The sequence below is a fragment of the Trichoplusia ni genome, chromosome 13 (genome assembly GCF_003590095.1).
Source record: "Trichoplusia ni isolate ovarian cell line Hi5 chromosome 13, tn1, whole genome shotgun sequence".
Taxonomy (NCBI): Eukaryota; Metazoa; Arthropoda; class Insecta; order Lepidoptera; family Noctuidae; genus Trichoplusia; species Trichoplusia ni.
The window spans coordinates 7,281,515-7,300,595 of NC_039490.1; the positions used below are offsets into that span (position 1 = coordinate 7,281,515).

The 19,081-nt window shown below is 34.5% G+C and overlaps 1 protein-coding gene across 3 annotated transcripts in view; it reads left to right on the top strand.

The window, feature by feature from the left end:
• The window catches only part of LOC113500307 (protein kinase C and casein kinase substrate in neurons protein 2-like), a 56,361-nt gene extending 40,950 nt beyond the window's left edge, over nt 1-15,411 (top strand). Inside the window, exons 1-2 of one of the 3 annotated variants that reach the window (XM_026881053.1) lie at nt 6,893-7,008; nt 15,012-15,411. In XM_026881053.1, the coding sequence (XP_026736854.1) occupies nt 6,980-7,008; nt 15,012-15,396 (414 nt within the window). In that variant the 5' untranslated portion in view covers nt 6,893-6,979 and the 3' untranslated portion in view covers nt 15,397-15,411. Of the gene's footprint in view, nt 1-6,892; nt 7,009-8,943; nt 9,091-15,011 lie in introns of those variants that run through there. The other 2 variants (XM_026881052.1, XR_003401182.1) reach the window with 2 other exon arrangements.
• Nucleotides 15,412-19,081: the final 3,670 nt, after the last annotated feature.

Consider the following 19,081-nt stretch of genomic DNA (forward strand, 5'->3'; position numbering starts at 1 on the left):
TCCTAAGAAGTCTACAATTTTTCAAAATCTGTCCCAGACAACTTTTAGCAAGGCTAACAAAAAGTAGTTTTAAGTAATATAGATTCACGTACAGACAAATCGGTAGAAATAACACCGCATTTTTTGCTTTAAAAAATAATATGTTAATTTTCTACAGATAACACTTCTCTACACAATTTTAACTACGATTACTTTTACACTTGCCAGTTAATTAGGCCGTAAAACTACAACAAAATTGGATTGTTTTTAAGGTCTTCAATTTATTTTGTAAGTAGCTTAACCTTGGTATTGCTTACTACGTTAATTAACGTATCAGATTCCAATAGCGGAAATATTTTAATCCTCTAGAACCAAGTCATTTTTTTTTTATATTGGAAAACAATCACACAACGCCGTCTAGTCTCAAATTAAGCAGAGCTTGTGTTATGAGTACTAGACAACTGATAAACATTCTTATATAGTTCCGAATACATAAATAATATAGATAAATTACACCTAGACACAGAACAAATGATCCTGCTCATCACACAAACATTTGTCCTGGGTGGGAATCGAACCCACGACCTCCGGTATAGCAGTCAGGGTCACTAACCACTAAACCAACAGGCCCGTCAAAATTTGTAAAGTCGTCCCGTTTGCTGCAATTTGATATTGATATTTTTTTATTAAAAAAAATACAAAGACAGGATTCGCAGTCTATCCTTCGTTTTAGAAAACAGATAAAGTATTTATACAAAAAATTTCTCGTCAAATCCTATGACATACGCAATCATTAATTGTAAATACTTCATCAACCAATCAGTTGTGATCACTAAACTTGATAAAATAATCAATTTATTACTCTTTCAGAAACCTAGCGTAATAATTAATTAAAGGATATAACAACACAGAATTTCTAGAACCATAGTCTTATTAATGCAAACTTTTCGCAATTAAATTTAAACTTCGCAAGTTACTCCAACAAATATTATCGTCTGTTTTGAATTATCTTAGTTATCATAACTTTGTGTTTATCTTTAAATGTATATATAACCTTTTACAAACTCTACACAACTTTCAGCTTTCAATTAAACTCCGTCTGAATTTTAATATTAGTATCATAAAATGTAGGTACTTGATGTTACAATTTCGTTAAAACAATGTAATATTTCCTTCTTGCTTACGCATCAGCAGTACTATTTTAAAGATCTCGTTACAAATACAGAAATTTAGCGTATATTTCAATTTTGATCTAAAGTTTAAGTTCCATTGTTCCATTAGAAAGCTTTACCAAAAAAACTGCTTAATCACGCCAAAAATTTACAAAAAAAGATATTTAAAAACCTCGCTTCTTATGTTTTATCATCGCACGTGCTGTGTCACCAAACTCGCCCCTCGTCCTCACACAATGGTCTCTTGAAAGCTTATCCGTCACGATCTGTGTGCTACTGAATAGACAGATTGTGTTCGGTGCGTTTCAAGGGGATTTTAAAATCTTTGTGCAAACAGTTGGTTCAGTTTACTTTTGTGTAAGAAAGCGGATTTTGCTATTCCAGAATTTTTTCTCGTGCTTAGTACGATGGATGCATGTTTTTTTTCGATTTGTTATTCTTTTTCATTTAATTATTATACTCATTCCTTAAGCGGTTCAATCCGTATTCAATCTATCCACATTAGTCAAATATCAAGGCTAAATTTGCAGAATTCAAGCAGAGAACTGTTTCTCCAAGGTCAAGCTATCATTTTCCAGTTAGTTTCTTATTTTCGTAATCCACTTCCCAAAAGTGGTCATCGATCATAGGATTTGACAAATTTGTCCGCTTGGCTACCCTTATCTTACTTGCGCAGTTGGCTTGACCAAATATGTCTATTGCCCCTTCGTGGCCAATAACATCCAATTTATCAATCTGTGTGTTTATCTATTATGGCCACAGATGTGCTCGGCGATGAAAATGTATTGTGAATTATCCGGCTTCCTCTCTTCCAAGATGTTTTACCGAGAACTGTTACCGTTTCGCAATAGTTACTAAGACTGGAAAATAGAGTGACTTTAAAATGGATGTGTAAAGGTTTAATTAAAGAAAAATAAGACTGAGCACTTAAATTATGAATATATAGAACTAGCTGTCGCCCGCGACTTCGTCCCCGTGGGTAGAAGATATAAGTTATAATTTATACCTGCCCTATTTTTTTCACATTTTCCATTGTATCTTCGCTCCTATTAGTCGCAGGGTGATGTCTTCAGGTTTATATATTAGTATAGATTACTAAAAATCGCAGGAATAAAACTTACTCACTAAAGTTGATTGCCCAAAAATGAAGAGTACTTTTTCTGAATTTTACAAATCCAAGCTAAAAAAGTCTTTAAAGTTACATCCATGTCGGACAATGAAAACACTATATGACCAACGTCAGTGTGCCTATGACGTGTCTTATCTCATACAGACGAAGCTCCCGTCTCCCTCCCCCCACCACCCTCAGTCTGGCGGTGACTAGTCTCCCGTTGTCTGCCACCTCCCATAAATATTGTTTATTAACACTTATTCAGTGTTCAGTCTCACTTGATTGTTGATATTGCCTTGTTTGAAGACACTTGTTTTCCTGGTGCAGCTTGCAGGTTTCAGGCTACAGACTTGGATGGTATTCGTTGGTTTTCTTTGTAGATCCAGGTTTACAAGAGTTGTAACTAGGTCGCTCCACGTCAAATATGGCATTAAAATTAATCTCGTAGGTCTGGAAGCCGACGTTTATATTTTTTTTTATCGATCTACACAGCGGGATAGATAAAAAAGTATCAAATCAGCCCTATAAATGTTTGGAAAAGGTTACTCGGCAAGGCAGTTCCAAAAATCATCCAGTTGTCAATGGTTGTTGTTGCCCAATATTCGTCTGAATGTTTCCCATTTCCTTTCCAGCTATCACTTTATGAGTATGACGTATATGCATCTCAATCTTGTAATAACATACGTGAAACGTCATAAAATCAACCATCATACCTTTATTACCTAAGTTATTACCGTCTCGGTATAATTGCCGTGTTTTATTGCGAGTTTCCCCTTAAACATTCCATTGGTGACGTCATTCGCAATGATATCATTTGTCATTATTGCTTCTTCGTCTGTTCGACGTGGACAGTCCAAAGAGAATCGATTGCTGAGAAAAAACCTCATGCACCAACATACAGAAGTGACAAACATTAATTATGCTGGCTCATTTGTTGGTTATCGTTTTTTTTATTCCATTTTATGAATAAAGTTAATTGAATCTAATCGACAAAAGTATAGCCAGCGACTTCAACGCATTGATTGCCATGTAATATGAATGATAACAGGCGTATTGTTTGTTAATCACCCGTGGACCGATTTCGTTCAAAGGTTTAGTCTACAAAGAACAAACCTCGTAACCAAATATCACGAAAACCCTTATTTCAAGTTACACAGCCCTTCTTACAAGATAAGGTCGACGACCAGTAATCTCAATATTATAATAAATAGCAGTAGCATCTCGGTATGTGCCCATTTACATTTGCACATGGCATTCCTATTACCAGTAGTTGATATAAACTGCTCCGCGCGGAGATAAATCTACGTTATATTGCATCTTCAAGTCACAAATAATGTGCCTCCAGGGTACCGTGAGAGAGATGAGGAAACCATCTGTTTCTATAATTTTTCAGTCCTTTTGAGTTTTTTTTTTTAATAAGGAATTGCTATGTATTTTCGTATTATTTTTGTGTTTCTTTTTACTTGGTAGTGATTGATGGCTCTATTAAATTAATGTATATGAATGTCACTGCTTTTATAGCTCTTCGTTTTGTAAAGAAATATACGTGTGCGATTGTGCGTATTCCAGCATGAAATATGAATGAAATCGTTTGCGAAAACGTTACTAAGTATGTAAGCAAGCAAGGTTCTTACTTCCTGCAATTATAATAAACGGTACCACTCCCTTTTGCTATTATATAAAGATTTCTCAAATAATTTTATGTTCCTCATTAACCGCAAAAACATTACATAGAAATATAAATTACTCAGTGTTTATTACTTACATTAAAATTGCGAACTAAGCAATGAATAAGTATTTATTGCAAAATACAACAATGAATAAATAACCTTGAAAACAAAATCTACATTTAAAAATATTCCTTTATTACGGAACCAAATATTTAAAGTATCTTCTATCTGTGTTTATAGTTGTGTGTAAGTAAGAAATGTATAAAATTATTATATTTCTCAGTAAGACTCCTCATGGGAAACAGTTTTATGTGTTTTAACACATGACTAGAGCACTGTTTATGACTTGAACGCGAACGTTGAGTGCAGCTGGACAAACATTAGGCGGGCGACACACCACCTGCTTTTGAGCAAACGAGTACCAGTTAGCTAGCAAAGGAGATCACCAGGGCCCCAATTCTGCTATCTAAAATGGCCGATGAATTAATGAAAATTGGCTTAACATGGCACTTTTCGTATTCTATTGAGCTTTTTTCCTATACAATCATTGGAAATTCAATATGAGACGGTACTTTCAAGGTCAAAACAGTGGATTTTCATTTATTTTGTTGGCATAATGAATAGAGAATAGGAATAATTTCAATTTTATTCCAATTGCCATTCATTCGTCGGCCATCGTAAATAGCAGAATTGGGGCCCTGGGATCATACTTAAGATTACGTAAGTTACTGTAAATAATAAATTTGTCGAAGTCATTTCAAATATTGTTCAAAGATAACAAACTCGTGGGCTGGGTGCCTCATAGTTACCGATATTTCCACGAACGTTTGGTTGCAGAGCTACTGCTTTGATTTTTGAGACGATGTTTGCTCGCTTTTCATCTGGCGGTGTGTACCGCGCTTTACTTGTAAAGTAATAGCTTCTTAGGATCTTGTCATACTCGACCAACTAACGACTGCGCTATTTATGAATAAGTATGTTAACAGTAAATATTATAAAGAGTGTTAAGGCGAGTTTGTAAAGGAATTTATTTTAAACTATTATTAATTAAGCCTCCTACTTATTAATTCTACAAGAAACTTCATCCATTTCCAAGTAGTGTCTAAGTAGCCTTATAAATAGTAATATACTGCTTAACTCATATTTTCTTATTTTTTTATTATACATATCGAATCTTTTGTTTTGTATTTAAGGTATGTTTTTTACTTCAGTACTATTAATGGTAGATAAAGCATAACAAGTTATTTTTAAAAGCCCACTTATCCCACAGCTGAGAAAGGACTCCCTCTTTTCTTAACATTTGTCTGAGACAAGAGTGTTTCAATCGATCAAAATTGTTTAAATAGTCAATAAAGTTTCAGTTGATCATAATATAGATAAAGCTTCATGTAACATCTGTACGTAGGTTGCAGAGGGTTGCGGGCTGACCGCTGTGTGGGCGGGGCTAATTTCCACGCTGAATTGATTGCCTCTCTTGACGTCATCAACGTATGTCAACGGCTCAGCAACCGTAATAAACGGGACCAGATATTTGCATGTTATCTACACTTTTAGACGTTGTGACCCTAAAGCACGAATCATTTGCGTTTATAGTGACATCATTATTATTGAACTTATGATTATTGTGTTAGTACTATTTCAAAATCTTCGAACGATGATTTGTTTTGCAGTGGTTATAGGTCGTAAAATTCCTACCTAATTGTAAAAGTACATCTGGTATAGGTGAAACTCAATTTCAAAATCGTTTTATTAAGTAATTGAAAAAAGGGACGACCATAAAAATACTTAACAGGTTCACGATTATGTTTGAAGTTACTTTGTCCGAAGTAAAGGCCTAGGCTTTTCCCAACTATGTTGGGGTCGGCTCCCAGTCTAACCGGTTTCAGCTAAGTACCAGTGTTTAACAAGGAGCGACTGGCAATCTGACCTCCTCAACCCAGTTACCTGGGCAACACGATACCCCTTGGTTAGACTGGTTGTCAGACTTTTCAAGCTTCTGACTACCTGTAACGACTGTCAAAGATGTAGGAATAACAGCCAGGACACACAATTTAACGTGTCTTCCAAAGCAAGCAGTGATCGTGTATGGGCATTATGGGCTGTTATAGTACTAGTATTATATCATAATATGTTTTACTTATTAAATAAGCGTCAAAGTCACGGTTAAGTAACCGAAGTAATACTAATATCTTTCACACTTCAATGGTAATATCAGATATAAATTCGCCGTATCTGGAACAAATGAGAACTAGTATTATGTAGTACGAGGTATTCGCTTCTCTATAGAATGCACTTATGCAAGCGTATTGTAGTGTACAGATAAATATTCTTGTTTTGTTCTGAACGTAATGAGATTGGAAGTGGGTGTTATTATTTGTAGCAGAGGACTCGATAAATCGTATATATTGTAAATGTTTGTTGAGTTTTTTTTTAATCTGGATGGTTTTTTTTTCTTTTTCTCGCAATAAAGTATTTAATCCTTGTGTCGCGGGTTTATAAATATTCAACTCACATGCACTAAGACAACCCACACTTTACAATCTCAAATACCAGTGACTGTCTACGATTTAGTATATAACACTTTTCACTTCACGTACCTTCTACGTTAATTTTACCACATTATATCAATGTTACAAATAAGACATTTAATAATAATAAGCACCGCTCATCCATACACATCTCAGACATAATACAACGTTTGTACTCCACAATTCTAGTTGCAAATTCACAATTAACTAACACAATAGCCACTGTGAGAAACAAGAATTATGTTAACACTTTCAATGAATCGGCTTCAACTTTACAAGGTCGTTTCACCTACAAATCAAGTTTTTGTGACAGAAAAACAATAACCCTCCTTATTACGATTGCCCAAGGTTCATTTTAGCGTGTTTTTGTTTTGGTTGTTGTGTTAAAAGTTGTGCGTATGACTGTTTGTGAGTGCTTGGTATCATTCAGTGGTCGTGCGTTGGAAAATCAAGTGTTTCGGACTGATGTGGTTGTGTTGGTGATATTGTTTTAGTTTAAGTTTGTTTTGTGATTATACTATGGTGTTTTTCGCGTCTCCTTTTAACAGGTAATTATTGTGTTGTTAGTAGTGTTTCGATAGGTTAAGTTTCAATTAAAGTTAAAACAGAACCGCAGAATCGGAGGTATTATTACGTTGAGGCTAGTTCAATCGTTACGAACCGAATTTAAAATATTTTTGTGTTTGAAGCATTAAAATATTGACAAGAAATTTAATATTTTGGTTAAGGTTTTTTTTTTGCATTTTTCACTATCGAAGTCTAATTTAACTCTTTGTAAACAAGTTATAATAAATATTTACTTAATGACTGAACTTGATAATAAAACAATCATAATATTAAGAAAAATGCTCTTTGAATTGAATGAAGTATATTACAACATGACAAAACAATGAAACATATTTTGTAACTATTACCTATTTCAAGTTCAAAAACAAATTTAATGATTATTCAGTTCCCTTACAAATCGATGACATACTTAAGTAAACGATAATATACAAAACCAATGCGTTTCTCATGATTTATTGCAAACGTACGCCTATATAACCTATATTTTCAATACAAATAAACAATGTGAGATATCGACCTTCAACTAAAGTGACAAGTTTCCTTTCCGCCCTTGTACCTAAATTAAAAGAAATCAACTTTTAATACTTTTGTCATTACAATCAAAAATGTTCTGTCTGTCTGCAACAAAACCTGGTACACGTGCCGAACTTGTAATATTACACTCAAGTATACTAGCTTTTAAGCGCGACATTGCCTGCTTTGATGTCTATAGGAGCGAAAAAACATTCCGATGATATTAGCCAGTAAGAGTCTTATTAAACAAATTCGCCTTTCCCAGGCGAGAGAAGTCCGTAAACCGGGTCGGAAAAAAGGCTAATAGTGATTTCCATGCATTTAACAACATTAGTCACCCCATACAGTGCACATGGGGTGCTGTAAGACCGTCCTTGGATGACCATTTTTTAGGACCCCTTCGTTGAAACGATGATGACACAAACATTTGTTAATTTAATAATAATCCTCCGCTCTCCGCGAAAGACGTTTTTTTTTTATTTTTAGGAGTCCCATTTCCCGCTTTGCAGTGGACCTCGATAGAATTATTTGATTTGATAAACCTCCGTCAGTCGAATCAGTTACTGCTGTCATGCTAACTTCGTGATTTGTTAAAAGACATATTATGATCATATGATAATCAGCTGTCCAGAAGTAAGAACGTAATTGTAGACCCGAATATACTTGTAAAAAAATGTTTCATACAATTTACAAATACAACAATTAAATGACGGAATTTCCCAAACAGAAGATCAATGGCAAATACAATAAAAATAATTAGATACTGATTCATGAATACTGAATACGAAGAAAAAACGTGGAATATTTTGGTCGGAGTTTTTGTGGAACTAAAATATATGCTGTTTGAATGAACCAAATTATGTGACTATGTATACTCAACTGCTTCAAAAGGGATTCTTCCTGAATGGTTCTAATTATGTTCATCGTCATTTGTTTTGTTTTATTCTATTTCAAAATAATGCGTGTCCTTAACTTACTAAGTAAAAAGCGACAACCTTTGAAGACAATGTTTTTACAATCTTTATTACTCATCAGCTATATATCTTGGAGCAGAATACTAATTAGAAATTTAAGTTATTGGTGCTAAATACCCCTTCTAACTTAATATAACGCATGCTCGGTGAAATTCGGTTAAAAGAAAAAAAAAACATCCAAGCAACAATAACAGCAGACAGAAACAGTTACATGTAATATTTTAAAACAAGAGTTCTTCACAAACAACTCGATTGAAACATCACTATAAGATCATATAATATTCTTCAAACAAAACTGAGGCGATTGTGAGAACGAGACGCAGCTACACACAGTGATCCGTCATCTCGTTTCCGCAAGAGTTTTAAAGTTACTTAAAGCCTTTTAGTGCTCGTAGTAAGCTGGTGTGATTGAAAAAACGCTAGCCAATCGTTGCGATTTGTTTACCGTCGCCGCTACGAGACGGTATTCCGAGCAATCACGGTGGGACACTCGCGAGCTGCGCTTGCGCAAGCGATGGCCCGTGCGAGGAACAGACGGTGTAGGGGAACCGTGCATCATGTACTACAGTATTTTAGGTGAAGTATTTGTTAAGTAATATATTATGATAATAAGTAAATAAACCGTATTGTGTTAGTGTGTGTGAAGTGAACAAAAGTAGCGTGGTTTTTGTGTTGTGTTAACATGTGATGTGTAATACAGTTTAGGTTATATTGGATTTTATTGTCGTTTCTCGGTTTTGGCGGTGGGTAAGTCTAGGATAGGTGGTTGAAAATACTGGATCTGGAAGGTTAAAGGATCTGTTATAAGAAGAAATACAGTAATGTTGTACTTGCTGTCCGATAACATGTCTGTCGAGAAAAGTCTAGATGATCAACGTAAATTAGTTTTGATTGTATTACTAATAAAAAACCGTTATCTGTGGTTACTCCTCACTACAATACGATATAGATGTTTGGTGATTAATAACTCATAAAAAAAACAATCTTCAATCTTAGATTCCATAATTGTTTTAAATATTATAAAGTTACCGTACACACGCCTTGAACCGTAGCGCTTGATGTGTCTCTAAACGTCGCTAACGACCTTGAAGATTATGTCATTTCTCAAGTTCGTCATTCAAGTTAGCATATAAATAAAAATAATTGTATAATTTATTCAGGTATCTATGTGTGTTTATCTTTTATGTCTGAACATTAACATGTGGGTAACGTAAGCTTTGGCCATTTTATTATATACATCATTGGTACCAGGAGAACATGCATGGAATAGTATATTACCATTTCAACCTTATAGAAGTGTTTGGTTTTAGCAAGTATCCAAAGAGTCCACGTCGCCTGGCCAGACTTCGTTTTTACTTATAGGGGGCATGCATTGAGACATTTCGAGCTTCTATATGATAAAGAAAGTCTGGGCACTTCTTGTTGAATACAATATTACGGTGCTAAAAAGTCCAGTCTGTAATGAACAATCCAAGTGTTAAGGATCGACCAAAACATGACAGAATTATATTTTCTAAAATGTACGATTTTTTGCGTTTCATTCCGAACAAAATGCGAAAGAACTAAACGCGAACTGCTCTAATTAAATTCTAAAAACATTTTACTTTTTAGAATTTAATTACCGGTGTCACTTCGGTTTCGTCTTCAGATGAATCATTGATCTTTAATTCAATTGCCTCTTCTAAAATGGTGCCAAGCCAACGCATTTTTGTCTAAACAATTTGCTTTGACATTTGTGCAGAAGTCATCTTATTATATCATCTTATCCAGTCGCGTCATCAAGATTTTTGCAATTGTAGGTACACTAATAATGCCAACTAGACATTCTATGTATGAGTATTATATTATTTCGTGTATTAGTAATATGCTTTTAAGCAAATCATCAACCATTTAGACTGAAAAACTTCATTCAAAGAGGGTTAATATCGCCATCAACGCTCGGTACAGTTAGCTGCTTTTACAAATGACGCTATGGCCACTGTGTCTTAACCTCAAATACTATACATACTACAACTATTATAGTGTTTTCCCACCTTACTACTAACCCAGTGCAGTAATTGTTCTTTAAGGTCAGTCGAGTAAACACGTTATGATTTCATTTCCACGTGACCGGCCCGCTAATTATCGACTGTATAGGAACTTCGCTCATTAATCTTACTAGTAACATCCTACTTAGCGCTTACTTCATATTCATGATACATTATGTGCGGATATTTACGTAATTGCTAATATTAAGTGGTTTATTGCAACACTTGGTACTGAGTTTTAATAGAGGAAGCGAGACTGTCTTGTGCAGTGATATCTCGCTCTCACAATCAAAAGCTCTTCTTTTAGAACTCATAATGAGCGATTTGATGACTAACTTCGGTCGTTTAGGCTATACATGTAGGCACGGTTCCTACCTTCCATTAGCTGATATGAAAATCGAATGATTTCAATCCACGCGGAAACCTTGGCTTTTAATACCCCAGACTTAAATCAATGGATTGCTTGTTGCCAAGACTTGTTGTAGTATTACCTGTATTTTCTACAAAACAAAACATTATACACATAATTTTCTTACAAAATCATCGCAGTAATAAACAGTCTGCCGCGATTCATAAAATACTCATTCCATCATCATGAATACCACAACTGCGTAGAACAAATTTGCATTGGTTAAGATTTATTATCAGTTAATCTTCACACTTCACCTTGGACGGACAAACATACATCTTTATGAGTAGAGATTATGACGGTTTTAGCACGTTACGAGGCATTGTGATCTTGACACTTGCCTCGCGTAGTTATATACAGTACTAACAGGGATATTTATTATGGAAATTATTATAGAATAGATTAGATGAAACAATGAGGTTAGGAAAAATGTTGATATTATAGTACAAAAAGATAGAAAAACGAATAATTAACGCCAGAAATATATTAGAAACTAGCTCTCAGAAATGGGGTCGTGAAAAACTACATTTAATGAGCTTATTAAAACTTATATTTTGATATACTATTGCATATAAATTTTGCCGAGTAACTGTCAGACAAACTTTCTTCGCGGCGTCGTTGGCTTGTTGCCTTGTGACATTGTATGGCACATTGTTTCATTCGTAGAATTTAGAAAAACATTCAGTATGTTCGACCTTTGTGCTTCCTACAACGGTTTATAGTAGTCCGTACTATACTGACTGTATTGGAAACAAATCATTCTGAACATGATAGAATATATGCATTTTGCCATATAAACTATCAACCGAATAGAGAATCCTCGACGCTTTAAATACTATCTACTGAACTACTGAACCGTTTGCAATCAAACTTTGTTGGCAAATAATGACCGAGCCTAAATTAAGAATGGCATACGATTTTGTTTCCTATAAACAAGCTACGCAACGATTTAAAAATCTAAATTTTTGTTCTCACACCAAAAACCAAGCATTATATCGTAAGTAATCATTTAAATTTACGTTAATAATAAATTAACTTAACTGATTTTAATTTTAAATGTAGATTTTTGTATGATGAGGCAATATTTCAATGATGGAATGACGTAATCACGGATCATATGACTTAAAGTATGTTTAATGTAGTGAAGATGTCGCCTAGAACAACATAACTGTCTAATAACGCATTTTCAAGTAATATTTTTTTTTAAACTCTTATATATTTAGCTTTGACTTGATCGATGACGAAAGAGGTTGGTTTCAAAGTTGTTTTTATAAAGAAAATATTGTTTGATCTATGGTTCTATAGAAAACACGTGTTTGTTTAGCATAATTTTATTACTATTGACTAAAATTATATTTAGAAAATTACTTTAAAGTTAGTTCTTTTCCTATGGTTGAGGTACCACCTGGTTCAGAGATTTTTAAATTCTGCGACGATGTTTCGCTCCAAGGACTTAATTCTTAGATGTGCTGGGTTTCTTATTTCACATGTATTCAGTGTGCGTGCCGGGATTTGATCCTACTACCATTGACTCGACAGCCCAAAATTCATTCCAATATGGTGTTTATATAAAATAGTAATAGTCCCTTTGCATAGAAAACTTAATACACAAACTGCTCACTTACAACTCAAATGTGACCAATTATACTTAAATGTATTAATAGAATTCGTATAGAACACTAGCATATGTGTGTCTAACAATATACCTCAAATACGTATCCAGAGGTCAAGTTCATAGTCATTCAGCCAAAAGCCTTTGCAGTTACGTAATACCTGATCTGTCGGTCACGACTTGCGTTTTGCGGTAAAAAATGATTAAACAGACTGAATTCTCTCTTGACATGCAACTATTGATGTTTAATTGGTTTCCAACATTTTTGGGTTCGTGTACATCGATTTTCTGACGTAAATCTTGTTCGCTTTGTATAACGGTTATTTATGTAATGTAAATTACTTAAATTATGAGTGGCTTTTTTGCAGTCCAGGTTTAAAGAAAAGTGGAGGATTAAAGAGAAATCGGTTTTTTTTTTGTCGTTAGAACCGATCAAAACAGTCACAGAAAAAAGTGTAAAGGCAACTTTAAGGCGATTTTTGATGACACTTCGTCCTACAAAACACCATTTACATTTTAATTGTTTACGAACCTCCTCACACATCGAGACTGCTCGACTAGTTTCGCATCCAATCGGATTCCTTAATCATTTGCCGAAGCGGCCGACGAGTGAGTCGAATTAACAATAACATTTTACCACTAGTCATTTTTTGGTCATGTCATAGTTTACGGATACGAGGCTCTATCCATTCATTTACTAAGTAATGTTGTATATTTTACTTCCTAATTGTGACACGTCATAATAGACGACCCATGAACCATTGATAGTAAATGTTTAATAGACAGGCTGTTAAACAATGGCCGCTGTTAAAACATGGCTGATTCATTGATAAAGCTAGTCGCGACAATGTTTCTCTGAGTAATTAGTTAAATTCGAGGCTCGATTATATTTATCATAGTGTAATTTATGACTCAATTGATTGGTGTCATAATTTAAATATTGTTAATTAAAAGCAATTTAGTAGGTACGCCTCTTACAAGAAATTCTTGCTTCGAATTTGTCAAACTTATTTTATATGACTTTTTTATGTTATTGGTTGCTTACTATCCAATCGCTTTCATCGAATAATAACTTTTCCTAACTCATGTTCCTTTGCTAATCATAAATACTTTTAAATGTTAACCCTAACAATTGATTCCCAAACGTTTACTTACCCAAACTATCTTCAACAACTATTCAGAAAACAATAGTTCATCGTATTCCCCATATACATGTCTTCATACCCGTACATTCTTTCTCCAATATCCACCAATCAATTAAACAACACCATGTTGTAGCCATGACAGTGATGTATTTCTCAAGGGATTGCCGCCCATCGGAACAGACACCAAATTGTATCTCCATTGTTACTTCATTATTCAAAGTATTCATTCCAAAGTATATGAATATTAAATTATTTATTGTAGGTTGTTGTACTTGTTATCTTTTTTTTTCAAAACATATAGGCTTAGAATTACATTATAAAGATGTTTTACGGATAAATTACTTAATTATGGAGTTCCGTGCCGGTTCTTCTCCCTAAGAATGACATTTTGGAACCGCGCAACGAGAGTCATCATTGTAACCTTTTGAAAGTATCTGGAAAGCGCATAAATTTTGATTTGATTTTAAAGAGTTTTTAAATGATCTTAAATACAATTGTGAGATCTTTGGCTATATAGTAAAAGTTTAGCTTAGACCAGTATATTCAAGGTAAAATATGTAGCTATCAGCTTTCTATAAAGTCTTACAAAGTTATAGATCAAAGCTAAGTAAACAAGTCCATATCTCATGAGGTAAAAGTTTTCGGAGAGGTACCTTTCCCAGGGGTATGATTGGAAAAATCGACTCGTGTTATCTACTATGATTCTAAACGGCCTTGACCTCAACAACTCCAGCCATTCAAGCCAAGGTCCCCTTCCCCCTCGAGGAAATATTTATTATGATAGACTAGTGTGGAACTAACTTGCTTTAACAAGTACTTATAGAGTTGGCCACATTATAAAAAGGGAAGCTATGTATTTACCGCGAATAAGGGTAAACAAATTGTAGATGGTTATTTTACACAGGCCCGCAGATATCAGTTTTACACAACTTAATTAAACAATCAACCTAATTTATGTTTTTCCGGTGAGTCAATTGTTTCGAATCAAGTCGTTTATTTATGATATATATAGTTAAATGTGACTGCTTATCTGTTAAACCCTTATTACATTTCGGCATACTATTTAAATAACTAATTGATCTGGCCAACGTGTTTATGCCTTATCCATTATTTAACCGTCATCCTTAAAGAGTATGAAAAATACCCTGCGAACTGTTCTTAGACTATAAACTGCGAACTGATTTTAAATTGAAAATTCGTTTAAAAGGAATTTTATAACACTCAAGATTATCAATTATAGTATGTACTATGTTCTTAATTCTATCCGTGATATATTATCCTAATAGTTGGTTTGTTTGTTCCAGAGGGGCGGTGTGTGAGTGTCGCACCGCCATGTCGCACCACAGCGACGAACAGGCGCTCCTCACGGTCACCTCCGACTCGTTCTGGGAGCCTGGTAACTATAAGCGGACCACACGAAGAGTTGACGATGGACACAGACTATGCGGAGAGCTGCAGGCCTTGGTGCAGGAGAGGGCAGACATAGAGAAGACGTACGCAAAAAGCCTAAGGGGGTGGGCTAAGAAATGGAATGACCTTATCGAGAAAGGTGAGTGGTTTTGGATCCTCATCACGTCTCGAGCATGTACTCGGCCATTACTTAGGTATAATGTGGAACTGGATCTTCTCGGAGAACTTTATGCGTTTAATTCCTTCCATCTCTTGTTCCATTACTTCACATTGTATTGATTTATTGGCGAAATTGTAACTGTATCTGTACTTAAATGAACTAATAGTCGAAAAAAATCTAAACCACCAAACCTTCATTAAAAACGCTCCGCATAAATTTGAAACAATCAACCATTCCGCTAAATTAAACCTAAAAAACCAGCATCATTACAAAAGAATAAAATTTCATACCCGAAATAAAAGTATCATATGATATTTTTATTACTCAACAAAGGCATATTGTGAATGGCCCTTCTGCCAATGACCGTACGAACACAATAGCCGGTGTAACCCATTCATCGGCGTCGCTACCAAGATTGATTGTGGCTCTTATCTGCTCATCCTACAATACTGTTCATTCACATCAACGTTTTTATTACAAGGGTTGGTCAGGATGCCCGATGTATCCATTTAACTGTGGTAATGTTTAACCGAATGTGGTATTTTTGCACTTAATACATACATTGAATGACCGTCCTGTCCCATGATTTACGCTTGTTCTAATATAGATTTTAATGAAATAGTAGAAATAATGGGTTATTTAGCTACTTATTTATTGTTAGTTGAGTATGTTGTTTCGACGTCAAAACACGAACAGTCGAATATAATAACATGGGTAACCATTGCTCGGTGTTTACCTAAAAGAGTAAACAACTTATAGCTTTATTCATTCCAGTATAATATTTCAGTATAGCGTACTTATTATTTCTGTAATAACAATATTTTAAATAAATACTTGTACAAACCTCCTTTCAGCGCACTTCTGTTTGATACTTGAAACAGAATTAACCTAATTGGAGCGAGGCGGCAAGTACCAAGAAAATTATTGTATGCACAGCTTTTCATAGCTCTGTTCTAAAATAAAGCCAAGTGCATTTTAAATTTTAATTAAATTAAACCGGTTTTCGTGGAACTCGTTAAAATATCTGTAAATTGAAATGTTTGCTCAGAACTGTTCAGATTGTGGCAGAGGACTAAATGTATTTCTACCCTTTACAGAGATGTAGAAGAAACTTAGGTGTAATGGTAAATTAATTGAAGGACAAATAGTTAAAATTTTGTCACTATTAGTTACATGTAAAATTCACTAAAAGGAATCGGTAAATAATCGCAGGTGTCATACGTTCAGACGATGTAGTGTTTTAATGATGAGCAAACAGATTATGTTTAATTCCGCAGCCATTATTCCAACATAGGCACGCAGGAGACTAAAATATTTAGGTATCGGAAAATCTTGTGAAGAAAAGGGTAAGGATGAGTTAGGGACTTGGGTACTAGTGAGATCTCACCCATCGTATGACTATTAAGTAATTTTTTATATAATAATAACAAGAATTGGGTGCATGGCCAAGTTGTATATTCTGACACAAGACAAGCTACACTCGTCATAAAAAACCTGCTTCAAAAAGCCAGCCTGCATTCCATACATAAATATAACTGGCACACACAGTATTGCACAGTGACATCTAGACAATGCCGTGAGAATCGGTTCTCTCTTCATGAGAAATACGATTCAATCGTATGAATACTACGAATGTTGAGCATCTTTAAATAGGTATGAATAGAATTTAATATTGTACGGACAAATGAGGTATCACCGAGATTGCTGCAGTTATACGTTCCGTATAGTTATATTTAAGTTATATTTAATGAAAGAAAATAGACAGTTAATGCCTTTGAAATATTCGGTTGTCTCTCCAAATGTGACAAAAGTGGCCCTTACTTTGTAGAAGAATACATTCAGGCCTACCTATGCTTTTCGAAATATTTTCTATGTTTGCGTTTTTAGTAAACAATTTGTTTATTTTGATTTTCTCAGGGTAGATATTTATAGATATGTTAACATGGTCCAGAATGTTTAGCACCTGCTTTACTACGTAAAATTTTCGGTTAGTTAGCATACACGACACGAAATTAATAACTAGTTTAAATACGTACTTATCGAGATGACAATGGCACGTGTTTTCATCAGAAGATACTTCGGCATCTATAAATAAAGAAATAAGATGTGAGCCACGTCTTCTAGTATGGAAAAAAAAATTGCAAAACAAAAAAATATTTGTGTTTTTTTAATAACGGTTCTATCACTACCGACCCCTAAACCACGCAACACGAGACGCTTAACCTCAAAACCGGAAACTTATTCATATTATTTCTTCATTGATTAATCAAAAGATCAGTCCGACTTACAACATTAATGCATAATTCACATTCATGTCTATAAGACTCGCGTAGTTATTTGTTTGCTTTCATAAGCGTTGCTTAACTTTGATTATTTATTTATACAGTGTTGGAACATAATTATTCGAACGCTTTGATTATTGTTGTTTTGTTAATAACATTTGTTGTAAGTGTTTGAGACGTGTAGTATTTTGAATTAATGTTAGTTTGTCTGGATATTGCAAATGTTCCTATTTTATTAAGAAAGTTTTTAGGGTATCTTTGTAGAAATGGGTAACCGTTAGCTCCGCTATCTATCCATCTAGCCCCTATTTGTTTACCTGTCACCATGAAATAAAACAGTTAACATTTTCACAGATTATGTATGTCCCAATAAAAATATTATTAGAGGTGTAGCAACGGCTGGTACGGTGCCTGCGTATTGCAGGACTGCGGAAACAGAAACCCTAGTGTCGCGAGTATTGCACTTGGCCTGTTTTTAAAAAACACCCCTCATTAAATAAGAGATATCTTTTAATTGGTAACGCTGACAGGTTCACACATAATGTCATCAACTGCTTAATGAAGGGAAGCATTGAAGTTGCAGACTATTTACATTATACTAGTCTAAAGAGCACAAACGAAAATACATCTTAACTTCTATCCTCAATTTTTAAGATGCCGTTAGTCGCGTCGCGCTCTCAAATTGGAAATTAAATATTCAGTCGCGAAGCTTCCAAGAAAGTAGTTTTTGATTATTCCCCAAGGAAATTTTCGATTTCCGGAGGCGGAACCACTTTAAATATTCCTAGAAATGGTCTTTTTAAAGCGTTTTGATCGTTTATTTCCATCGAGATTTTAGACGAAAATTCCGGTTCAGACCAGCCTTAGTTGACCTATGTTAATGACAATTTATTGGAATAAACATGTCATTAATTTTTTACGGAATTAATATTCTATCATATTAAACTGGTCAGTGTTTGGGCGGAATAGGGGAAAGGACATTTAAATACCCTCTAATACAAGAACAAAAGGGTTTAAAGTCGGTTACAAATATTACAGCATTTTCAGCCTTTCCGAACTAAGTTATCTTTACCGAAACTTTGAAATACAAAATATAAGATTCTATGTAAGATAAAGGTAGTGATAGGCTGATATCAGCATACGAGTCATCAATTACCATTAACCACGACGGAATACTTCACGTACGTAAGACAGTCATACTATGCGTGTATACCAACTCCGTAATGAGAAATGATTTGCGGAGAATTGATGTAAATTAGACACCGCATCGCATGACTTATTCATACTGATAGTGTTACGTAATTCATACACTCTTAGATTTAAGATGTAACATTTTGATTTATGAATTTCTTTTGTTTTGCCCAGCCCATGCCCATTGCCCATGATTGTTGCTTTTCAAATGATATGACCACCTCATCCTACCCTGGAATGCAATAAAGAATTGACTTTTGAAGATATAAAGTATTTTTCTCCTTAATAAGTACTTTCAATAAGATAGCAAATTGAGGCCCTCTGAATAGAT